At 33.8% G+C, this 27,052-nt stretch overlaps 1 protein-coding gene across 1 annotated transcript; it reads left to right on the top strand.

Annotated features, from left to right (window-relative positions):
• Positions 1 to 629: 629 nt before the first annotated feature.
• On the top strand, positions 630 to 26,090 carry NUDT3 (nudix hydrolase homolog 3). Its single transcript, XM_028076191.2, has 21 exons — positions 630 to 846; positions 942 to 1,121; positions 1,951 to 2,028; positions 2,448 to 2,544; positions 3,299 to 3,432; positions 4,301 to 4,382; positions 11,860 to 11,946; positions 12,295 to 12,401; positions 12,769 to 12,940; positions 13,017 to 13,246; positions 16,316 to 16,397; positions 17,069 to 17,134; positions 19,283 to 19,360; positions 19,464 to 19,559; positions 19,856 to 19,962; positions 20,091 to 20,259; positions 23,165 to 23,248; positions 23,834 to 23,928; positions 24,014 to 24,104; positions 24,203 to 24,349; positions 25,807 to 26,090. Exons 1-21 carry the CDS (start codon positions 773 to 775, stop codon positions 25,858 to 25,860), a joined length of 2,310 nt encoding a protein of 769 aa, XP_027931992.2. The 5' UTR covers positions 630 to 772; the 3' UTR covers positions 25,861 to 26,090.
• Positions 26,091 to 27,052: the final 962 nt, after the last annotated feature.

The following is a 27,052-nucleotide window of genomic DNA, read 5'->3' as shown; positions in this document are numbered from 1 at the left end:
AAGAGGCCATGTCACATTTAATTCAAATTTTCACTCCGAACATATGTTATGTTAGTATTAGTTTTGTCAAGTTGTTTTTAAACCTTAGAGTTGAACGCAACGTGAAAATGAGCCTGCCTGCTAACTCGGTGGGACCGGCGTGTTACATAGCTAACACTAAAATGGAAATATAAATTTATTTAATTTTTTTTTATAAAATAAAGTATCAATATAAGGAATAAATAAATTTTGAAATAGTATTACAAATATATTTAATTTATTTTCATTATTAATAACTTCTAATACTGACAAAAAAAGAAAACTTAATCTTTTATAAAAAATGTAAATTATATAATTAATGTATTATAATTTTTTTATTTCAATAATACTTGTATATCATTATATTTTTCTTGTTATCATAAATAATTTTCTCTTTTTATATTAATTAAATAAAAATTATGTTATCTTAAAATTTAAAAATCACAGATAAAATTATTTATTAAAAAATATAAATCCTTCGAGAAAAAAAGCTTAAAATTTAAAAATCACAGATAAAATTATTTATTAAAAAATATAAATCCTTCGAGAAAAAAAGAAGGGATGGCGTAATATAATAATACCGTGACAGTAATGATAAGAACATGCTATGGGTGAGGAAAAATAAAAGATAAGACATGATAAGATTGAAAAGCACATGTTGCTGATTCCATTCCGATTTCACGTTCCGCAGATTTATAGTTGACTCCCTCACTCACTCCCCGCACCACGGAAGTTCATTCAACAACACTTTGAGATGCAGCAGCAAGCAGTGGAACACCTTGACGTTCTAACCAAAACCGGTCTCAAAACCGGCGTTTCCCGGCCCAGGTAATCGCGAACTCAATCGTTCTTCGCCACAGTTCCTCAAATTCGCGTGCGTAATAACAACGCTTGCATTTGTGTGTGTGCGTGTTTATGTTCAGGGGAGATGTGCATCGCGACGGCGACTACCACCGCGCCGTTCATGTGTGGCTATTCGCGGAGCGGACGCAGGAGCTGCTCCTCCAACGCCGCGCCTCGTGCAAGGACTCGTGGCCTGATCTTTGGGATATCTCCAGCGCCGGTCACATTTCCGCTGGCGATTCGTCGCTAATCACTGCTAGGTATTCTGCATTGTCATATTACCGTTTCGTTCGTGTTTGGTTGGAGAGAGCACAGGACTTGCATACCGGAACATACGTTCTGTTGCTGTTTTTTTTAATCAGAATTAGAGTTTCATCTCGATAATCACTATAGGAAACGATTTCTTTAAATGTCGTGGCGTATTACTGTGCTAAACATCAAATCTCGTTGGACAACATTACTTTTGTCGTTGGGGAAAAACGTTCTGTTATGTTTTTTTGTTTTTTTTTTCTTTCAGTTTGTTTGTTTGGTGTTTTTAGAATCTGTACAGGAAACGGTGAAATATAAATTGAATATTGTTTTTGGTTTTGTTTTCTCATTTAACCTTTTTTGTGTAAATTTCAGAGAATAGAAAACAACGTGAAAACAGGAAATGCTTTTCTAACCACCACTCCCCTAGTATTGTGTGCACTATGAGAAGTCAATTTGGTATTTGACGATATGAACAAGTAGGTTTAGTCATGTTGTCTTTGGCAGCTAATTTAGTTACTGACGTTTAGCGTGTTTGGCTTTGTGAGTGGCCATTGGGTACGTGCACTCAATAGAAGCAATGCTTTTTGCTTTCCCGTCTTTAATGTAATTTGACACACAAATGAAAGAAGAAAAGTTAGTTCATGACCTTTGAAAGGCATGATCCTAGACGTGCGCTAGTTTTAGGAGTTAAGATCAAAATTGAGCGATGGTACCGGAGAAACCAAACCAAATTGACTGCGGGTTGCTACTGTATTTGTTTAGTTATATATTAAAAGGTAAATTATGTCTGTCCTTAAAAATATCAAGTCTGGTGGTGTTGTGTGACTGATTTTTCAGGAGAGAGCTTGAAGAAGAGTTGGGTGTAATCCTCCCCAAGGATGCATTTGAATTGATATTTATTTCCCTCCAGCACAGGTAACTAGTATATGGTGTATTTCTGTATTTGACAAAAAGTTAAAGTCTTGTTTTTATTTTTATTTAATTTTTTATTATTTAATAATTATCATTTTATAAATGCTACGACATTGCTTTTATGCTGTTTTCTATTTCTAAAATTCCCGTTTTTAGTTTGCTTCTCACAAAACTGAAAACTGAATATGAAAACAAATGCACTGAAAATTAAAAGTGGAAGAAAAAGTAAACACCCTCTGATTTTCCTTTCAATTGAGGGTTTGTTTAGACTATAGTGGAGTCTCTTCCGCATATGAAGGAGACTGCTAAGTTGATTTGTGTTTCTTTTATTGTACGCATATAAGATTTTTAGCTTCAACGAATGTATTTCTCTCCTATTTATCTGCAGACTAGCTAATATGATCTTTAAATATGGAATGCAGTGTCATAAATGATGGAAAATACATCAATAACGAATTTAATGATGTGTATCTGGTAACAACTCTTGATCCTATACCTCTGGAAGCCTTTGCACTTCAGGTGAGGATGTGTAAGTTGTGTCAAATTGGACTTTTAGATCTCATTGAGAGACATAATTCATAGCCTTTATTTGATTATGGAACCAGCCTTTATATCATTTCATTATTTGACAAATTTAGCTTGTTTTAGAAGTATTAGAATTCAGTTTAAAGGTATGACATTTGTGATCATTCCATATTTTTTTATGATTTAGTTTTATTTCAAAGTTTCTGTTCTGTAATCTGTGGTTTGAGTCTAATTACTGGATTTATATACTGAGATAGAATAGAACTTGAGTTTTTATGGTCATATCTGGGTATCTATTCTTGTTTAATGTCTATTTATGTCTTTTAATTCTGTCTTAGTGATTGAATTTAGAGTAATCTGTGAACTATTGGATATAATTCTTTTTGTTTTATTGTTTCATTTTAATTAACTCTTTGGCACATGGGAGTTACTTTTAAATATCTGGTAGCAGTTGTCTAGAAGAAGTAAACTCCATGATATTCTAGTCCAGAAAAAAATATTTATAACATCAGTTACGTAAATGTTTAACATCTTTGGTGAAGCTCAATGAAACAATTTTGACCGTAGATAATGGGCTGGCAGCATATACTCTCTCTACACGGTTGATTGTAGACAAAAGATATTTAATTGATGTGCTAATCTAATTCCATTACTCTCATGTCCTTTATGCCTTTTCTTGGTGCATGCTTGACTTATTTTATCTTAATTTTTCCTGATCTTTAATGAGGTGATCTTCTGTCATTGGCAGGAATCAGAGGTTTCAGCTGTTAAATATATTTCTTATGAAGAATACAAAAGGTTACTGGCCAAAGAAGATTCAGATTATGTCCCCTATGATGTAAATGGACAATACAGTCAACTCTTTGATGTAATCGAAAAGAGGTATGTTGGAATTTATGTTTTGGTCAACTCTTGGTATACTATAATTAAGTTTTGAATAAAAGATTCTTATATGTGAAACAAAACCTCTTTCAATCTGCAATAACTCTCGTAAAAAGTATTATTATTCTTGTTTGATTCCTTGTACCTGTATAGAACTTCAGTCCCAGTTCAGATGGCCATGTCTTTCTATTTTCTCCTTTTTTAAAGTAAAATTTATTCAATAGAAAAGAAGTGAGGTACAAGTTACAACTACAGAAAGAATGAGATGTCCTTCCAAATAGAAAAGAAAACAAGGTAAGAAAAGAATTGGGACTGAACCAAAACTATTTGAACTTGCCGGGTTTATGTCTAACATTTTGACAACTCTTGCAATAAGAGTGTCTGTACTTTCATAGCTTAGAAGTTGTCTTATTAGGGTCAGGCATAGTCTTAGATGTTGGCTTGACCCAGTAAATACTGGCCATTAAAAGTATGGGTATTCCTCTGCAGATATAGAAAAAAAACCATATGTAGACAAAATTGTGATATTGTCCCCTTTTCCAAATCATTTTAAATATACCAAGAAACTTTGTACAAAGTGAATGGGCAAACTGAATATTCATGGAATGTGCCAACCATCTCATGCCAGAGAAAAAATTGGCAACCAATATGTAATAGTAAGCGTGTCATTGTTTTCATTTCAAACTAAACTATGTATATTTCCTTTTAACTGCAGATTCCTACAATATAATCCCATGGCCAAACTCAACTTTCTTATCTCTAAATATACTTCTGATTATATTCTATTAAAGAAAACTACATGATCTTTAAAGAAGACATTGATTATATACTTATTTTGGTATTCCATACATTTGCATATTTGTTGAAGGTACAAGGAAAATACTGTAGCACGCAATTTGACTCTACAGAAGCAAATAAGTCGTTATGCTCCTGTTTCCCTTAGTGCAGAGGTTTTTTACATTTTTATCTGTTTTTTGTTCTTGTATTAATTGTACTGACCTGTATCTATCAACTGTTTAGCTATTTGTCTCCCCCATTCCATATTGTCGATTTGAAAACTATACTGTTGAAATATTGTATTTCTAATATTTTCTCCTGGAATGCAAATGCATCTTAGTCTGAGAAAGTTTGGTTAAACTTAAATAAGTGTTTTTGAAATAAGCAAACTTTAAAACAATCACTTATTTAAGATGTAGATAGGATTTGCTCATTAAAATAAGTTGAAAATTGCTTAGTTTTTTAAAATAAGATTAGACAAACACTAAACTGAAACCTTCTATTTAAAATTGTACAAATAAACTGGTATGTTTGAAATGACGGGGGCTTATGAATATATGGAAAAAAAATGTAGCTGTAATATCTTTTTATCCATGTTATTTGATCGTTTCACTTGTGTATTTTAGTGTATTGCAATGGTAATTTTGTTAGCTAATGTTTATCTGTCAGTTCTGATCTTTTTGGCGTGATATCCAACTGCGTAATTGCAATGAACATTGAATTTGCTCAAACAAAAATAACATCTAAATTTGTCAGTTAGCCAAATGATGATTGAGGAGATTAAGTACATATTGTCTTTGGAGATGAAAATTTTGTTTTTTGGAATAAGCAACCTCTATTCAATGGAAATACTTGACTTTTGGAATAAGCGGCCTCTTTTCGTTTAAAGGCAGTTTCTCTATTTTATCTTATGCAATAATTGTATCATCCACATAGATTGGTAGTATAGTGAGTTTACTTGTAATGAAGTGCTTCACATATAAAGTATGACTTCCTTGATTTTTCTTGTTGTTAGAGATCTCACTTTGATTAGAAATATGGCCCAATCATAATATATAAGTGGGATGCAAGCCTTACTTTACCAACCAATATTGTGAAGTTGAGTTAAATTTAAATTTACTTCCTAAACCAATATTGTGAGGTTGAGTTAAATTTAAATTTACTTCCTAAGGTATCTGAGACATTTAGAATCTCTAATAGTCAAATTTATCGTGGCTATTGTGCCATCGCTATTAGGCTCCTATTGAATTATCCACAAATATATAATCTCATGCTCGAGATGTTCATTTCTCGGTGTTGCTTTCATAAATATCCCAAATCACAGTCTTGAGGATTGCTCAAGACCATATAACTTTAGAAGCCATACATTATTCGTTGAATTATGAATTTCAAATCTTAGAGGAATCTCAATGTACACTTCTTCTCTTAAAGCTCAAGACCATATAAGGTCTTCTTTAGAAGGCATACCTTATTCCTTGAATTATGAGTTTTGTTAGATATATAGTTAGATATATTAGATATTTTATCTTTATCTTCTATCTTCTTGAAGAGATTTCAGATAAATGAAACAGTGAAAAACTTGTTACTGTTACTGTTTTACTACTGTTTATATAAGAAAATAATAAGCAGAATACAAAGAGTCAAGGCCCAGTCCTAACCCTAACCCTAAAGAAGGGATCCCATACATGATAAATAAAATATTACATCTCAACAAGTTTCTTGTTGTTATTCTTTATCTTGTATATTGGGCTTAGCCCATGTCTCCTTTACAATAAATACATTACCCTATGTATAGTTTTACATAAGGGAGATTAATCCCAAACCTATTTTTCTCTCTATTTAATATGGTATCTAGAGTCTAAGGCTCTTTTACAATTTTTTTCCTTGCCTGTATCTGCATTTGCCGTCACCGTTGCCGGAGCACCAGTTTTGGTCGGTGACCAATTCGTTCTGTTCGTCTTGGCCAGGCGACCCTAACGTCGTTGGTTTTGCCATCATTGGAGGTCCGACGCGCTCACACATGCTGTTTGAATGTCATAGCCGCCGTCCACTTCTGCTGTGCGTGGCGGTGCGTGCGCTGTCGTCTCCGACATCGATCAACACTACTGGACTCGCGTCAGCCTCATCTTTCCTTCCATATCTGGGCTTAGTGTTTCCATTGGAGCACAATCAAAATTTAGGGGTTCTCTCTTTCCTCCATGGCGTCTTCCGCTACAACTTCTTCTGCATCTGTCACTTATACTTCTAATATGTCTGACTCATTAGCTTTTCCTACCAATGTCAATGTGCACTTGCCCATTGATAAGTTAGATGGCAAGAATTATACAACGTGGGTACAACGTTAAACTTTGGCTTAAACGACAGGGGTATCTTGATCATCTTACTCTCAAAGTGAGTAATGTTGCTCTCAATGATTTTTGCTGTTGGAAAAGAATTGATGCTCACTTATGCATGGTTCTCAAGAATACCATTCAATCTTCTTTGAAACCAATGTTTCGTACCTACGACACATGTTATGAAGTCTTGGAAAAGGCTAAATTGTTGTACACCAGTGACACTCACGGGGCAGGTAAGTTACGGGTAGTAGCTATCCCTACCCTACCCGCTGGATAAATATCCGTCCCGTATCCATACTTATATCCGTCGGGTATCCATTATGCGAGTACTCGCATAATTTTTTAGTATTCACGGGTACCCGCGGGTATTTACAAAAAAATAAAAATAAAAATTTAACAACTTATTTTGATCGTAAATTCAAATAAAATACAATACATAACATTTATAAATTTTAAACAAAGTCCAAATAACCCATTTAAATAATGTTGAATGACAATTTACAAGGAAATTAATTTTTTTTTTAAAACTAATTGATAAAAAAATAACTCATTCAAAATCAATATGTTAATATTTTAATCATGTTTTTTTTTTCTAATTTAAATTAGAGTGTAGCGGGTACGGGTATTCACGGGTACGGATACTATGATACCCGTACCTGCCTCGTTAACATGCGGGTATTAAAAATACCCATACCTGTTATCCACGGGTATTCATTTACAATATCCATTTTCTACCCGTTGTGGGTTTTATCTGCGGATACCTACGGATACAGATTTTTTTGACATCCCTACAGTCAATGTCTATATGGTGTTTGTCACAAACTTTTTAAAGTTGTTGCTCCTCGCACTCAGGACCCTATGGCTGATTATTTAGGTAAGATGAATGCTTTTTTTCATGCCTCTACTCCTGCCAAAGAAATCGAGCAACGATAAAAGTTCTTCATAGTTTTGATTGTACGCGGACTTGTTGAAAAATATTTCCATGTTCGTGATCAAATTTTGGCTTCTCCTGTTATATCCAATTTTACTTCTACTTGTTCCACCTTTTTGCGTGTGCCATATCAACCTTTCAATGATATACATGTCTTTGCCAATGATTCTTTTGCTTTGGCATCTCAACGTGATGATCGCAACCGCTCTCGCAAGCCAGAAAAATGGCATCACAAGTGTGACCATTCTGGTAAGCTCGGTCACAAAATTGATCGGTGTTATGTCTTACATGGTCGCCCTCCTCAATCTACTGCTATTGCTAAAACTGGTTCTCTATCACAACCATATATTGTGGACCCTCTTTCATCTGTTACCGCCACTGACAAATCTGCTATCATCAATGAATTTCTTAAAGGAGTGAGGATTGTAAGCTCTCTAGTTCCATGACTTTTGTTGTCCACATAGGTACATCTTTTGCTGGTCTGACTCAATCTTTGTCTATTGGTCCTTGGGTGTTGGACTTAGACGCCATATAGATCACATTACTGGTAACAAATCTTTGTTTTCCTCTTTGTCCTCTCCTGATAATTTACCCTTTGTTACAGTGGCTAAAGGGTCTAGTATTGTAGCTCATGGTGTGGAGACTATCAATTTTTTTCCTTTTTTATCCATTGATAATGTTCTTTATGTCCCTGAGACTCCTTTTAACTTATTATCCATTAGTTGTCTAATCTGTTCTCTTGATTGTGTTATTTCCTTTACCCAATCATCCCTGGGACTACTACCAATTCTTTTAACCAATTTATGGCTTCTCATGACATTCTACATCAAACTTCTTGTGTGTATACATCTCAACAAAATGGGGTGGTTGAGCATAAAAATAGACATCTTATTGAAACAACTCGTACTCTTTTAATTCATGGTTTGGTTCCTCAATCTTTTTGGGGTGATGTTGTTCTTACTACATGTTATCTCATTAATCGCATGTCTTCTTCGGTTTTAGATAATAAAATACCTCATTCCATTTTATTTCCTCATGAACTTCTTCATCCCTTACCTCTAAAGGTTTTTGGTTCTACATGCTTTGTTCACAATTTTAGTCTTGGTCTTGATTAATTGTCTCCTCGATCACACAAATGTGTTTTTTTTAGGGTTTACAAGATCACAAAAAGAATACAAGTGTTTTTCTCCTTCTCTGAATCACTATTTTGTTTCTGCAGATGTCACCTTCAATGAGTCTTGTTTTTACTTTAAAAGTCTGTCTCCTTCCAACTTAGTCTCCATCTAATAAAGTCCATATTCCTTGTACTATCACTATTCTTGTGATTTGTGATACTTCAGGTGTGTCTTGTCCGTCGTTAGTTTCTTCTCCACCATCCCTTTAGGTTTATGGTTGCCGACATCATTCTCAACAATGACCGAGTGACTCAACTCAAGTACTAACTATTTTGTCTCCTCCAACTCCTACACCTGAGTCTGACCTTCTGACACTTGCGTCTGACCATCCACTGCGTGACTTTCCTATTGCCCTCCGAAAAGGTATAAGTTCTACACGTAATCCCTCTCCGTACTATATTGCTTTAAGTTATCATAGATTGTCTTGACCTTGTTATACCTGTCTTTCATCTATTTCTTCTGTGACCATTTCCAAATCTGTTCGTGATGCCTTAGCATATCTTGGTTGGCATCAGGCCATGCTAGATGAACTTAGTGCTCTTAATAGTAGTGGAACATGGGAGCTTGTCCCATTAATGTCTGGGAAATCTGTTGTTGGTTGCAGGTGTCTTTTTGCTATCAAAGATGATCTTGATGGTATTATTGGTCACCTCAAAGCTCCTCTTATGTCAAGGGTTATACACAAAATTTTGGGAGTGTTATATATATTGTTTGATATTATTCTATCTTTAGTTTCATGTTATTATTCTTTATCTTGTATATGGGGCTTAGCCCATGTCTCCTTTACTATAAATACATTACCCTATTTGTAGTTTTACACAAGGGAGATTAATCCCAAACTTATTTTTCACTCTATTTAATAAGTTTCAAATCTTAGAGGAATCTCCATGTACACTTCTTCTTTTAAAGCTATAAGGAGAAAGACATTTTTGGGATCCAACTAGTGTAAGTCCCAACAAAAATGAATTGTTAGAACAAGAACAACTCGAAAAGCATTCATCTTTGCTATTTATGATGGCTTAGAGCTTGACCATCATGCAAATATAAATATGGTATGGTAATGACAAGAATAGCTCTTTCATTTTAAGTCCTTTACCCCCTTTGAAGTGCTTTCACGCCCTAAAGTCGAGGGCTAACTAAAATTTTCTATTTCAAGAACAGTGGCAACAATGGTGACATAAGAGACGATAACTTTGACAATGATAACATTTGTACCCCTTTTTACTTGAAGGTTAACTAATGAGTACACTTTTAAGAAATCTAGGATCTAATTTATTGTGATTAGTATTATGAGTGAACATGCATCCAAAGACTCAGCTAGGTAGACTTAACATTATGAGAGAAGAGGAAACAAAAGGTAATAGAGACTTTACAGAACTATTACCATTTAAGACAAGAGTAAGTAACTTGTTGATGAGATGTGTGAAAGTTAACACAACTTCAAGCTAGTTGGTTTTGGGAACAAAAATTTGCACAATGTAGGACCCAACCTATTTCTAATACATTGGGCCAACAATATTGAATGTACTCTTACCTTTCATGGATAGGATATGCGATCTAATGGACTTATTGATTCAATCATTGTTCTTAGGCAATCAAGTTCTTCCTTCTATGCTTTCATCATTGAAAAAAAAATGGCACAATAATGGGAACCCATTTGGCCAGACAACTGAAAACTCAAATCTACTCAATGCTAAATGGCATGTCACCACCCCTCTGAACGTGCTAAGGAGGTCACAACGACCTTGTCTGTGGTGGTAGCTGCAAGTGGGCTACATGCATTGATACTAGAGGTAGTGTGTGATGGTTTGTGCAATATGTTGATGACAATCTGCTAGTGTTGTGATTGGTGTAGTGGGGGGCATACTTTTCTAGTGCACCACTTACCTTATTGACAATGTTGGAGATCCTACATTGACTATAAATAAAAGCCAAATTATAATATAAAGTTGGGAGCAAAACTCACCTTATTGAGTTGGTTTAGTAAGGTTGGGTTAGGTATAAATTCCACTACCTTTGTATGGTATCAGAGTCAAATATGGTATTAGAGCCATTCATAGTTTATCTTTGACGAGATTTGGGCCTATCATGCCTCCTACTGTTGGGCTCCCTTTGACTTCCATGCACGATATCCTCGGTGTGAGAGGGTGTAATGGAGATCCCACATTGATTATATGTAAGGCCAAATAGTATATAAGTGGGGACAAACCTACATTATCAAGCCAGTTTAGTAAAGTTGAGTTAGGCTTAAATTTCACTAGTTAGTTGACTATGGTACTGGATAGTGGCAATTGTTTACCTGACAGCAGAAATAGGGCTCCAAAGATAGAGTGATACCTACTTGAATTATATTAGGAATACAAATTATTCTATTGATAACAGTCACACCAATTATATTCTCATCACCTCTATGAATAACAATCAAAATCTTTAAAATAAAGAAACAAAAGTACGCTGAAATGAATAGGATATTGTGGATATTTTCTAAAGATATTTTCTTCCAACCAATATAGATATACTGTGGATAATTATTCCTAATCATTTGTCGTTTATGCGCATGTATGACCTAGGCAATAAATATTGTGGTGCTTATTTGCGAGTGTGATTAACTATCAAGGTTTTGGATGATTTTTTATTTAAAATAAATTAACTAGAAGTATAAGCCATTACCAAGGGTATTTTAGAAAGAGTGTGTTAGAAAGTGTTGTCAACATTTTTTTATAAATGTTGAAGGTTTTTGAAAAGCCCCTTACCGACTAGATATAAGGCTAACTTACAATATATAAGTGAGTGCAAACCTCACTTTACAAGTCGGTTTCATCGGGTGAGTTAGGCTTGAAATCTACTTCTCCATAGCCACGAGTTAAAGCCTCTCCAAGCAAAGTTTGTTGAGTCTATTGTTTCACTCCCTACTGGGTCGCTATTGGACCACTTATATATGTGTCGGCGGGAGGGGATGTGTTGGGAGTGCGATATCGACTACAAATAAGGCCAATTTATAATATATAAATGAGTGTATACCTCACCTTACAAGCCAGTTTGTGAGGCCGAGTTAGTCTTGAAGTCCACTTTTCAACAAAGGCAATGATATCATTATTGGTTAAGTTTATCCTCCCTTGGATTATTAATAACATTATCAATTGACTTTGTTCCAAAATTTGTGGTTGCTAGTTAACCTTAAAATAAGTTTAATGTTTCATTCTGGCAGTTATCTGGGCTTTCAGATTTGGACAGAGAGGCTTTGGGTTTGGTTGTGAAGGCTGCAGCTGTAATGGATGAAATTTTTCTTCTACAGGTTGTGTTTACAATCCATTTATACTGTGTTTGTATTTCTTTGTTTTTGTATCTTGTCTCTATTTATTTTATGCTATTTGTTTAATTTTCATGCTCATGAAGTATGTAAAATTTAATGGTAACTTGGCTGTTAATCTTTTCTCCATGCAAAATTTTTCATACGTGTCATGCAGCATGCTTGATACCTTGGTTTTGTTAATAATGTTATGAAATTTGATGGGTAACTTGTTTCTTGCTCGAAAAGTTATTCTAATATTTGAACTGTAATTGGTAGAGTAGAACTAGCAAGATGGATATGTTCACATGATAGTGTACATTGCTGAAGTTTATCTATTTATTTTACTATCAGTCATGGTACAGTAATCCAGCTCTTAGAGATTGGTTGAAGGAGCATGCTGATTCATCAGAGTTAAATAAGTTGAAATGGTCCTATTATCAGATTAACAAGAGCCCATGGTAAGTGTTTTCTTGATAATTCAGTCTGCCAACTGAATGGTGTCTACAGTAGACTTGTAGACAGACTTTGATATTATTTTATGCCTTCCTGGACTTATTTGGCTCATTTTCTGTCACTTTATTTTAAGTTTTTCTACAGAATTTTTTATCTTAATCCAAGGCTCTCTTTTACCATCCAAGATAAGTTTTGACATGAAATTGCTAGGATCGGACAGTGTTCTTGACAGATATATAAACATGCATCTGCCTTGAACACTGCAAATTGTGTTCATATAATTTTCAGAGTAGAACGGAGGAACCCACTTATTGTAAAATGGCCCTTTTATGTCCAGTCATGTTGTATAATTTATCTATTAATTGTTGACAGGTCTAGCCTTGATGAAGATGTGGCATTCTTGACAACTGCAGATTCAGCAATAAGGTTGTTCTCTAACGCGACTAAGACAGTCAGAGATTGGAAGGGTGTGGAATACAGAGCAGCATTTCCCGTGCCGAAACCTGCTGGCGCTAATTTCTACCCACCTGACATGGACAAAATGGTATTATTACACCAAATATATGCTGTTAAAAGAATTCATTTGCAAATTTGAAAATTATTACAGTTTTATCTTGCAGGAGTTTGATTTATGGAAGGACAGTCTTGAAAAGGATGAACAGAAAGAGGCAACAGGATTCTTCAGTGTTATTAAAAGGCACAGTGAATTTATTTTAGATTCTCATCAGTCTGATAACAAAGGAAGTTCTCATGATCTATATATAGTTCCTTACTCCGAAGAATACCAGCCTCTTCTTGCAAAAGCTGCCGATTTATTGCATAAAGCTGGAGACATTACCGACTCGCCAAGGTAATGTTTTCTGTCCATATTCTCATTAGTAAGCGCTCATTCTTCTGCTCTATGTTAAATGTTAGAAAACATGATTCAAAGGAGGAAATTGGGAGAACCATATAAAACTGAAAATACGATTGTATTAATAACGAATAAAAATATTTTAGTAAGAGTATAATGAGAATTATATGGCTAATCTGAACCACTAATTTCCCAACTAATTTTCTAAGTGATTCAACAAACTATAATCTACATTTTATATCTCGAACAACCCACCGCAAGCTCGAAGATGTGCACTACACTTCCAACATGGTATGGAACAATTCAAATTTCAAACCAAAGCGAAAATACAATGAAACATGCTGGAAATAAATCTTTCTTCTGCCATATTGACTTGCGCAGCCTGCATCACTGCAACACCACCAACACTTTCTTCATTTCACTGTATTCTTTCTAGGCCTGTATTGCCATACATCAATCAATCGTTTTTAATAGGGATGGGTAAATCAGGTCATCTCAATGCACTGACAACCCTCCAGTCTTTGGATGCCAAAATTGCAGCATGGGATGAGGTGGATGCGTACTATCATGGTTGTGGAATGCCATGACTTCCGAAGTGAGTGATGCTGATATGTTTTTTACGAAGACAACTAAGGAAGTATGGGATACCTATAAAGCAAATTATTCCAAAGTTGATGATGCTGTCCAAATCTATGAGATTAAGATGAAAGTCTTTGAAACAAAACAAGGGATTTACTCAGTTTGTGATTATGCCCGTACACTACAAAATTTGTGGCAAAAGTTAGACCATTATGAGCAATTTGAAGCAAAAGGTAATGAATATAAGGAGAAGGACAAGATTTACAAGTTCTTGATAGGGTTAAACATGAGTTTGACTTTGTTAGAATTCAAGTGCTAAGGAAAGACCTATCCTCACTCAATGAGACAATGGTTGTGTTTTGGGCAAAAGAGGCTTGTAGAGGAGTAATGTTAAAACCCCCATCAGCTGAAAGTTCAACCTTGCTTGTACATAACAAGGGGAAGAAAGTTGGACAAAGACTGATCACTTCATCTGGAAATGAAGTAGGAGGAATAGATATACCTAAAAGATATAATAAAGACTCCCTTTGGTGTACCTAATGTAAGAAGTTGTGACACACTTGAGTCAAGACAATTGCTGAAAACTTCATGGGAGGCCTTCCAATTCAAACTGGTATTGGTCACTGTTGGAAGTATCACATCGACTAGAGATAAGGACAATTTAGAGTATATAAGTAGGTGCAAACTTCACCTTATAAGCCGACTTTGTGGGCTGGAGTTAGGCTTAAAGTCCACTTCTTAACATGGTATCAGGTCACCCATTAATGTGTAGTCCCAAGCATGAGATGTATATACTTCGACGTAAGCGGTGTGTTAGAAGTCCCACATCAACTAGAGATATTGCTAATTTGGAGTGTATATATATATGTATATATGTATATGTATATATATATATATATATACATATATATATATATATATATACATATATATATATATATATATATATATATATATATATATATATATATATATATATATATATATAAAAGTGAGTGCAAACCTAACCTTATAAGTTAATTTTATGGGCTTAAGTTAAGCTTAAAGTCCATTTCTTAACATACATCTAAAGGAATTCAAGGTTGAGGACGTACTAAAGTCCATAAGGCACAACTAGGCCCAATAGAAGCAATTCTTCACAACCCACTACAGAGTTCAACATAAGGATATTATGAAATTAAGGGGTTGTTGGACACATTAACAAAACCTGGAGACTCATGTAAATGCTTCTTAGCATTTTCAGGTAATATTCATTACTCCTATGTCTCAATGCCTTAAATTCGTCTAAAGGTGTTTAGGTAGTTGACCTTGGATCCGTAGACCACAGGGTGAATCATCTACTAGGTTTATATCTTATAGATCTTGTCCAAGCAACAAAAAAGTTTCCAGTTGCAAATGGCACTTTCATTAAGTTGTGGGAGAAGAAGATATTATGATGAACCAAAATCTAATTCTGAAGGATGTGTTTTGCATGTGGCCAAATTACTTGCCAATTTCGTTTTTGTTCACAAGCTTACAATAGATTTACATGTTTGGTGGTTTTTAATCCTACAACCTGCCAATTTCAGAATCTAAGAAAAGGGAAAATGATTGGACTTGCCAAGGAAGACAATGGCTTGTACCTTCTAGAGGAGGCTAACAAGATGCATAGCACTAAGAATCAAATTTCTTTGTTTGTGCTATCAAAATCTTGTTATATTACCTTTGTTTTGATCATCCATCATTTAGTACCCTAGAAATTATGTTTTCTAATTTATTTTAAAAAGTTGACATAAAAATGTTTCTTTTGTGATACTTTTGAATTTGCATGTAGTTGCTCTCAATCAATAAAAGATAGCAGCTATCAATTGGTGGTATTTTTATTGGATCTTCTCATGCTTCTAAGGAAGGTCCCAGGTGCAACTTCAACCCCAACAAGGAGGGCAGATGGAAGATTTATATTGGGATTGAGAATGAATTGCATGATATTTACTTAACTTTGACAAGAGTTTTTCTGAAGTGAGAGGGGGCATATGTCCCATTGGATATATTGAAGAAAATTATGTTGGGACTAAAGAATAGTCAGATAATTAGAAATTTAAGAAATTTATTTTATGTTTTGTTGTTATTTTATGTTTTGAACTTGAAATTTGTTGTGTTTTTGATTTGATATTATTGTTATTTGAATTTCTAGTCATAATATTATTATTGGTTATGTTCTCTTTCATTATTATTCCATTACAATTATAGTTTTGTATTCTTTTTTTTCTTTAATAATCTGTATGTATGTATTGTATTTCTTTATTGGGTCCTCTATATTTTCCATTATTCAATATCGATAACACTGTACTATACTATGAATTACTTTATTGTACTCTTTTACTGTTCTTTGAGCTTTTTATTATGTGTGGCCCCATGAAGTGGGTGTAACTTGATTATCCTATCAATATGAATATTTGGACACTAAATAATAACAAACGCTGGTTAACTCGTTCCTTCCTGCTGTAGTTTGAAGAGGCTGCTACATAGCAAGGCTGATGCTTTCCTCTCAAATAATTATTATGACTCAGATATAGCCTGGTTGGAATTGGTTAGTCATATCCTGTCATTTATCACGGTTCCACCAGTTCACGTGTCTGGATTCTTAGTCATGCATGCAGACATGAACTCACTACTCTACTTTCATGATAATATTAAAATATTTGTTCTACTTTTGACCGTGTTATTTCCATTCTCTTCTGTACATAATTTGGTTACTTTCCTTTGCAAAACAAAATAGAAAACATCACGTCTTTTATCTTAACTGCCTATGCCTGACTAAATCCAAAGATTTATCTATGTAGAAGGTGATAATTTTTATTTTTTGTGTGAACAAATACTATTAATCTTATATTGTTTTAACTTATTGCCAAATTGTTTTAATATATGTGAGGGCATGGTTCTGTTTTTAGTTGTGTCGTGCAAATCAGCAAGACATAAACCTTTGAAATCTTGGGGTCGCTACAGAAAATGTGAATTGGCGATCAATTTGAATCTGAATTGATTAAAAAAGCATTACGAAATTTTGGCCTTTACTTATTAAATGGTCTTGCACCCAACGAAATTACTTGAAAAATTATGCTTTCATGGATAGGCTATTTTACTAGTGAGCGATTTTAGTAATGTTTCTCTAAATTATGAATGTTAGTATTCTCACTGTAATGTGTTTTTATAGTGATAAATTTTAGGATAAAAAAATTGTATCTTTCTGTTTTCTTGCAGGACTCTAAGTTGGATGTCACTATTGGGCCATATGAAACTTATGAGGATAAGCTTTTTGGATATAAGGTAATTCCTAACAATGAAACATATAAATTCTTACACTCCCTCAAGTTGGGGCATAAAGATTGTATGTATTAACAAATTCTGTATAAATTTCCTTGGATAATGACTTTTCTTAAACAAAACGACAGTCAATTTCTATGTATTTTGCTCTTTTTGAAACACAAGGTTGGAGGCAATGTGTAGAGTTGCTTGATTATTATCCCAATACACCCTCTCTCAGAAAGTAGACGATAACTTCACTATAGTGTACAAAAAAAGGAAAAAGTTGTAATTAAACATCTGTAATGGACTATTATAAATAGTCATATGAGTGAAGAGAGGGGACAGGTTTTGGAGATTAGTGAGAAGGATTGTGGAGAGTGGGGTTCTCTCTAATAACCTTAGTTGTATTGTTGTACTAAAACTCTTTCTGATCATTGACTCTGTTACCTACTAACTACATTGGTATGGGAATTGGAGTATGGAGAGCAATAAAACTTATCTCTATTCTTTTTAATATCAATTTTATCAATTGGTATTTAGAGCCACGATCTTAGCACTGTGGTGCTTTTTGACGGGTATGGTGAATATAAGAATGGAATAAAGAATGGGTGGGTTGGAGAGGATGTTGCAAGAATTTGACCTTTGTGGACAAAAGAGCTTAGGGGAAGGAGAAGACAGGTGGCAACCACACTCTCACGGTGAGGAAACATGATATTCTTGTTTTTGCAGGTGAAGAAACTTATGGTTGGACAAATAGGCTGTAGCAGTATTTTCATTTAAAGGAAAGTATTGAATATAGTGAAAATAGGGTTTGAGATTAATCTCTCCCTTCTGTAAAACTACACATAGGGTAATATATTTATAATAAATGAGACATGGGCTAAGCCCAAAATACAAGATAAAGAATAATAACAAAGAAACTAAAGATAGAAGATAAAGATAAGATATCTAATATATGTAACAATATATCTAACACTCCCCCTCAAGCTGGTGCATACAAATCGTATGTACCAAGCTTATTACAAATATAATCAATTCTCGATCCCTGTAAAGACTTAGTGAAAATATCTGGTAACTAATCACTTGAGTTAACGAGCTCAGTCTTGATGTCTCCGTATACACTATAATTTGACCTATCTCTATTCGATGTGCAATCTCCAACATATGTCCTCATGTTAAGGACGGGACATCTCGAGTGTGGGAATAAATATTTGTGAGTGATCCAATAGCAAGTGACATGATAGGCCCAACAAACCTACCTACTAGTTGAATAAACTCTCCCTCTCCCTTTGGCATTTCCTCGTTGAATAAAGATAGGCAAAGAGGAATTGATCTGTTGAGATACTAAGTTGAAAGAAAGAATATATGAGAAAAGTTACTTCAGAGATCTTACTTAGATCTTTCTTCAAATTCATTTATATATACATAGATATGTGTATTCTTGCAAAAGAAGTACAAATAGAGAGAAAAAGAAACAAAATACAGTTCACGCTTAGGACCCTAGACAACAATTACGTAGAACATAATGCAACTTTTATGAAGTTTCTCAAAATATAAAATTAATTATTCTTTACACTATCTAATGAAGTTGTTTGACAAATCTGGGCTTGTCGAAGGAAAATTTCTATTCATTACCATCTACTTACCATCGGATTTTAACATTTTAAGTTGTTGCCCCTTGTAGTCCCAAAGGTTCTTAATAGTTTCAACAATTCTTGAATAATTTGAGATTGACTGGATGAATCCATTGAGGGAAGATATTCCGACAATCATATGTGAAATATCTTTCCATCATCACTATCATTTTCACATCCACATACGTTATTTGACAAAAGTGATACTTGGCAGGATTATGCAAGCATTCAAATGAATAAAATATATGGTTTGTAAAGTTGTTTTGAGGTAAGCATAAAGTAACATTGACTGGCTAGAGAGCTTAATTTACCAAATTTTGGGTCAATTAAGCTTGAAGAATATCTGAAATTATCTATTGAATACGGATGTGTTGTTTTGCATTGAATCTCTAAATTCTTCTATACTATCATGAATAAAGAATATAAATTATTTGAATGTCTAAATTTACTGGAAATTTTCCAGCATCCCACTTGGAATGACAAATGACACTAACTTTGAATTAAGGAATCAATAATTGCTTTGCAATTCTTTTAGGCTACCTTTGAAGCATATATTGGAATCAAGGACGATGAAGCAACAGCTCAATTGAAACTCTTTGGGGATAATTTGCAGGTTTATACTTTAAGCATTTCATTGAGAGCTAGTTTTGTAATTTTTATTTTTTCTAAATAAGTGTATTTGACACCTTAATTCTCAAATACTTCTACCTATTAAGCTTCTGGAGCAAAACCTCCCTATGGATAGTGCATACAAATCAAAAGATGTGTCGGCAGCACCTATCCGTGTTATCCAACTTCTATATAATGCTGGGGTAAGTGTTAGGAATATTTGAATACTGTTTGAGTCTCTGTGTTTGTGTGTGTGTTTTAGGGTATGTGTGTAATAGAAGTAGAAAGATGCTTCTGAGTTTTCAGTTCTGGCAGTAATTGTGGAGTTCTTGTTGAATTTCAATGGGTTAACTATACAGTCCATAATATCTGGTTTAAGCAGTTATTATGCTCGGAAATGTTTTCCATATCTTTTCTGATAAAATTCCAAAGCCATTCTCCATTTTAATGGGTTATTTATGCTTAAAACTGGAAATTTTACACTTATGAATTATTTCAGGATGTGAAGGGACCGCAAACTCTTGCTTTCAATCTACCAAATGATGAGAGTATTGTAAAAGACCGGGGAACATCAATGGTCATGCTTAAGAATGTTTCAGAGGCTAAGTAATATTTCCGGCCCTTAAATTTCTAGTTTGTTGAAGTTACCATTTACAATTATGAATTGCATTTTTTGGTTACATCCTTTTCTAAATGGATTATTTATCTTGGGGGAACCTGTCAATTCTTAACAGGTTCAAGCATATTCTTCTTCCTATAGCTGCTGCTTGTGTTGCAGAGGAGCAACAAGAACTTGTAGATTTTGAGTCATTCTTTACTCACACAATTTGCCATGAATGCTGCCATGGAATTGGACCGCATACCATAACACTTCCAAATGGCCAAAAGTCTACTGTCAGATTGGTTAGTTACAATACCTCACTTGATCAATTTCTTTGATTGCTAAAATTTCCATGTTAAACTTACTAACAGATTAGCCAGACTATGATGTTAGTCCGAGGCACTAAATTGATTGTCATATTAATATTAATATTAATATTATTATTATTACATTTACTTATTATTATTACATTTACTTAATAAAATTTGCCCTGGATATGATGCTATAAGTATATATGGTAAGCTTGCTGTTTATAGGACTAAACTTGGTAATGCTGGATCATTAGGCAAGTGTGAGAAAATGCAAGGTTAGGGATGAAACATTGTATCTGTGAGAGAGCGAGAATAGTACATACTACAATTGAATAGGACTAATAATATCATGCATGGTGATAAAACTCTTCACGGAGATAGCAAGGAAAGGTAAATCTTTATAGATTATCTTAAAAAGTGGGTTTTAAACTTAGCACACTCCCACAGAATCAATTCATAAAAGGTGAGGTTTGCACTTGCTTACATACTATAACTTGCTCATATCTCAAGTTGAAGTGGGATCTCTAACACACTCGTTCATGCTTGATATTGGACATTTTCAGCGTGAAATTAGATATCAATGGGTAGTCTGGTAGCGGGTGGTAATATTCTAGTTTGATCCACAACCAATTCAAAATTTCATGATATTGAACCCTCTGTTGTTTTGACGACTCTGGTCTCAATGTCATAACAGACAAAAAACTTTTTTTAATGGGCAAGAGTTGTTTGAAGCATCCCATATTTCTTCAGTGGAGGAAAAGACCATAAAGTTTCTACCTATCTCGAGAACCATGGAATGTCTGCAAGTCATAATCAATGAGTCTTCACTATCCCAACTACTTAAATTAGGGTCAACTAACCCTAATTCTCCACCATCAATGTGATCTAATCATGACCGTCTCTTGAGATCCTCTGAATGTACTAGGTCCACTGCAAATAGTTCGGTCATCAAATTCATAAGTACTCACTACATTGAAGATCGTTAGGACCGAGAGGAATGAATTTCACCTTTGATATTAAAAAAAAAACATAAAAAATATCCCAGATCTATTAGAAAAGAGAACCTGTTTCATAAGAGAATTGAAAATCTCAGATGTACTCAAAGCTGAGACAAATTCGAAGTCACTGTCCTTCTGAACAAACTCAAGGTTTTTCAGAGACGTTGGCATTGGTGACGACATGTGGGATTTCCTTAAACGATGCAATTTCTTGCATTGGGTGCACTTCTTTGACCCACCACCGTCCTCAACCATAATGACAAGGCAGATAGTGGTGGCATGTGGTTGTTTATTTGTTGGTGCAGCAGCAAATGTAGAGCTCCTAGTATTAGGGACCTCTAATTGTAATACCAACGTATAGTACGCAGGGGAACAAGGAATTAATTTTACTGATAAAAATCATACAAATTACATTATCAACAAAATGGAATTGCGAAAAGTAGGAATAGTCCTCTCCGTGAAGTTGCTAGAGTCCTCCAGTTGTATGTTTCTAATATCTATTAATGAGAAGCAGCCCATATATCTCATCAACAGGTTGTCCACTCATGTTTGGAATGTTTTTTTGTTTTTTTTTCCAATTGAACACGTTTTTTCCGTCTTTCCTTCTTCACACCTAGTGTTAACTCTGCCATGTCATGTCTTTGGGTATGTTACCTTTGTCCATTCTTGTAGTTCACACCCATGGCTGGGTAGATTGTATAGATGCCAAATTATAGTAAATACAAATGATTATAGGAGACTTTATTTATACATGATATGATATGCATATAAATTAGTTTGAATAAATTTGTTTCTAATAAGATATCCCTATAATTATAAATATCCTAATTAAATAAGGAAGTTAATTATTAAATGTACAGGAATAAATCCTAAGAGATCTTCTAAGATTCTCTAATTATTCTATGATATTATAAGATATTTCTAACATTTCTAACACTACCAGCCAAATTGAAGATCAAGAAGCTTTCAGCTTGTTGCATCAATTTCCAAACAAATAAATTGAAATATAAAAAATGAGCTTGTGAAACAGCCATGAAACTCACTTTTGCTGCTTTGTTTCAATCTTTATTGCAGCATGACACTATTGTTTCTTCAAGAGTGGGAGGGTGGTGTTCTGTTCCACTCCTCTGCAATTGCGACACATTTGACATGCATAACAGATGAATGAAGATTAGATATAGATAACAATGAAATCAACACCCAAAATGAAACCCAACTAAACTCGCGGAACCATCATTCGACTTGTGAGTTTAGATTAGTTTGAACGAGTTTACTATAGTTTACACGAGCTAGATCAATAGAGTTAACCTGTTTCATGGATGGAAGAATGTGAGACTCAAGATATTGCAGTCTTAATTGTGAGGGGTTGTTGGAAATCAGCCTTAATTGTAGTCAGCCCTAGCTGCCTTATTTATGCCCTATTTGAGGGCTGGCATAGTTGTAGCCTCAAATGTGTTGATTAAGTCTTACATTAAATAGAGATATAATTTAAAGAAAAATATAAATCATGGGTTGTCTTCACCATGCAAAATGATTCTGTGGTGTTGAATTAGAACCTAATTCCAAATTCTAAGAAGTTTCTTCCTGGTTCAGCATTAGAGCTCGTATCAAGTAACCTATCATCTGGAACGAGCCTTAAACAGTCATTTTGGGATTGGTTTGGCTAATTTAACAGTTATCACCAATTTAATAGTATGGTATAACACAGTGAAGTTGACTTCTCTGTCTTTTATTAGATGGATGTATATGTTTCAAATCTTTTGCATTCAGTAATCATTGGATCCTACCAATCACGTAATGAGAAACATCTTTAGCTTAGAAAAATATTATTCTGTGTATACTTTATTGCACCTATCTATTTGTATATGATTACTGCAATGTCTTTCCTTTTCGTGCAGGAATTACAAGAATTTCACTCAGCTGTGGAAGAAGCAAAAGCTGATATAGTTGGCCTTTGGGCATTGAGGTTTTTAATCTCCCAGGTTAGTTATTATACTCTTTTATTTGCTCACAGGATTAAAAAAGGAAATATGTTGAGGGAAAATAAATACATTACAGGAAGATCAGGAGTCGTCCTAACTATGAGAAAACCTGTAAAAGGAACAGGAACAAGAAGGGAAACCATGAGCTTAACTGTTCACTCTATATCTCTGAATTTTTACGAAACAAACCCCCTGAAAAATCCATGTTAGACAATAAGTCTTACATTATATTCTTAAGCTACATGACTATGCAAACTTATAGAGCACAAATGGTAAAACTTCCTTTCTTTCAGCAAACTTCCATGTTCAGGCTTGGTAGGACAACGGAATTTTCTTCACTTGACAATTTACACAACTGTTGAACAACTGTACAATTAATATATTTACTTAAGATCAGACATTATCAATGCTATACACCTTTTGTAGAAATATTAACTATGCTTTATATGTCTGTCTTCATCACTTGGTAGCTAAGTTGTTTCACTGTTTTTGTTTTGTGTTTGGCTTCTTAGGTTTTGTAGACATCTTTATTTTGGAGCTTAGAGAAGATGCTAATGTCATTGATTTTCTCTATGATTTTGCCAGGATTTGCTTTCTGAAAGTTTATTGAAGTCGATGTATGTTTCTTTTCTTGCTGGATGCATCCGCTCAGTACGTTTTGGTTTAGAGGAAGCTCATGGGTGCGCTGCTAACTTTACATTCTAGTTTCATCTTGTTTTATTGTTGTGAGGTAATTTAACATCTAAATCTTCTGCATATTGTCAGAAAAGGACAAGCATTGCAGTTCAATTGGTTATATGAGAAAGGAGCCTTTGTATGGAATACTGAAGGCACAATTTCTGTTGATTTTACCAAGGTATTTCTGGCTTAAAATTAGTGTTTCTATCATGTCCCCCCATCTTGAGTTTGTTTGCCTAGAGATGGGTGATATTAATTAAGTTTTTCTTCCTCAAGATTGAAGAAGCAGTTGAAAGCTTGAGCAGGGAGATACTCACCCTACAAGCCAAAGGTGATAAAGAGGCTGCTGGTTTACTTCTCCAGAAATACTCCGTGTTGTCTGAACCACTGAAAGTTGCTCTAAAAAAGTTGGAGAATATTCAGGTATTATCAACCACAGTACTGTGTTAGTTGCACTGTTTTTAAAACCAGAGCAGACAGCCTGGTTCAATTGGGAACCAGTCTGGTGATTAGCCTAGTAGCTTAGAAAGTTCTGGCTTCTCAAAATCAACGCTATCTGGTCAAAAGCTGGAACAGAAAAACTATTTTGAACCAGTCTTTTATATTTTTTTATTTGTTTAGTTTTAATTTAATCTTATGAAAAGCATACAAGAGGGTGCAAACTTCATCTTATAAGCCGATTTTGCTGAGTTAGACTTTAAATATTACTTTTTTTAAGATTGTATCATAGTTATTAAAAACCTTCCTAGCAAGGTGTTGGGCCTCTTATCACCACTATTGGGTTTCCTCTAGTCTTGCTGGATATGTTTAGTCCTAGGCCTAAGATGGTGTGTCGAAGAGCGCACATCAAATAAAGATAAAGTCAAATTATAGTATACAAATGAGTTCAAATCTCACCTTACAAACTGCTTTTATAGGGTTGAATTTGACTTAAATTTCACTTTCTTCATAAATCTAAAATATCATTAAGATAAATGAAAGTATATATTTCAAATAAGTGCCAATTATCTTTCACTATTATTAATTTATATCTCAACATATAATTTAGTCAATCATATTAATCTACACATGTTGATTACTCATAATTTTATATTATTTTATTATTAAGTATGATATATTATTAAAATTTAAATTTAAGGCTACAATTAACTTTTTTAGCTCCTATACTTCCATTTATGTTCAATTTTGGTCTGTATACGCAATTGGATCTTCAGTTTTGTTAGAATCTTGTGAGTATAGTAATGGTAAAATTCTGTATTTAGGTTATTAGCCTAATTCTATTTTCTGTAATTATGTTCTGAATATTTTGTATTAAGCTTCCCCCCCCCCCCCCCCTATAAATTAAATAGCTCCGTTGTATCTAAATACACAAAATCATATGTTTTCTTGTTTCTCTATCTACATGACATTAGAACCTATATCTGTTTTTGGTAAATTGACTACTCTGATTGGCTCACCTTTTCTATTAAGCATACGCAAAAGTGGGTATTATGAAGTTTCACATAGTATGTGTCAACTTTTGGAGGGCAACTTAAATGTCTATTAAACAACTTTGCTTAATCTCAAAATTAGAAGAAAATAATTTCTCTTTTATTCAGTTTGATTACATACATCTGATTGATATATATGTACTTAATGCATTTTATATGTGAATAACGAAGATTTGCATTTTCCAGCTTAAATATGTGAATAGCATGGCCTAGTCTATCTCGACTAGAAGTATATAGGAAAAAGAAAACTGTGAGGACCTGGAAATTAAATTAATTATTAAAATCTTGATCGTATTATTAAAATCTTATAATTATTTTTATTAGACTCTATAGTCTGTTTGTGCATACAGAAACTAATTCCGGATATATTGTATGGTGTATGTACCCTAGGTACCTGTTGATGTAGCTCCAACCTTTCCCATTGCCAGCAAAATATTACAATGAAGGCAAGAGAAGCAATGTGCAAATTTTCGATGCTGTACCATCTTTTTGTAAGCCTATCCTTGAGCTAGTTGTTACTGTGTAACGATGGAATACTTCTCTTTCTTTGGGATGTTGCTGTTTACCGTTCATTGATTCAAATAAAAGCAATCGGTGTCTTTTAGACGTTAATTAAATTACAATGTTGTTATTACGCAATGATGAATGGCACAACTTACATTGGATCGTTTGAATTCCTAAGTTCTGATATCACTCTTGTTGATGGTAGGACATAGTGAAAGGTTGCATCGTAAACCTTAGATTGGGTTTATCATATATTTTGATCTGGAAATAGAGCAACATCTTACATGTCACCCGAAAAAGAAATTAAGTCAAACAGTGTACAATATGTTACTGATAATGAGAAGACTGAGGTGGGAAAGGAAAAGGAGAGGTGAAAGCACTACGGAGTGTGATGGAAGCAAGTAAAAGTGGTATCTTAAGATCATGAAAGCATGCTCAATGCTCTAAACTAGAAAAATTAAAATCAATCTTATAAATCTGCTGTTATACAACTACCCACTGAGAAACTATGAATAATATGTTCATTAGTTATTCTGCGCCATATTAGTTAGGGTATTAAACATTGTTTTATCACGGGTATAAAACATTTACTATTACATCTGTCTATTATTATTTAGATAAAAAGTCTCACTCTTTTCCAAATATGTTGAACATCTTCCTGATTACATGTTCTGGGTAAGTTATGGAATATATTTAAAAATGTTACGGATTTATTGTTTCAAAAAACTTGCAATTATTGTTTTAATACTGATTTAAGAATAAGGTCATTTGGAACAATTTCAAAATTACGTTTTAGTCAATTTATAACTATGTTTTTTTTTTAGATTATGGAACCCTAAATGTTTTTTAACTACATAATCTATAATAAATTGTAAATTAGATGTATGCAATATAAAGTAAAAAAAAAGGTCGAATAACTGATATAAAACATAGTTGCAAATTGAATAATCTAAAATGTAGTAGTTTGAACAGTATATTAGAATGTAATGGATAACTGTATATTAAATTATGTAATATGAAACTATATGTTATTAATGTATTTGGAATTATATTTTAGATTGAATAATTTAGAATTACATTTCATATTCTATAGCTTAAAACTATGTTTGAGATTCTATTTAAACCTATATTT

Source organism: Vigna unguiculata, chromosome 6 (genome assembly GCF_037176805.1).
Source record: "Vigna unguiculata cultivar grain cowpea cultivar isolate G323 ecotype 2 chromosome 6, ASM3717680v1, whole genome shotgun sequence".
Taxonomy (NCBI): domain Eukaryota; kingdom Viridiplantae; phylum Streptophyta; class Magnoliopsida; order Fabales; family Fabaceae; genus Vigna; species Vigna unguiculata.
This window is presented reverse-complemented; position numbering and strand designations above follow the sequence as displayed.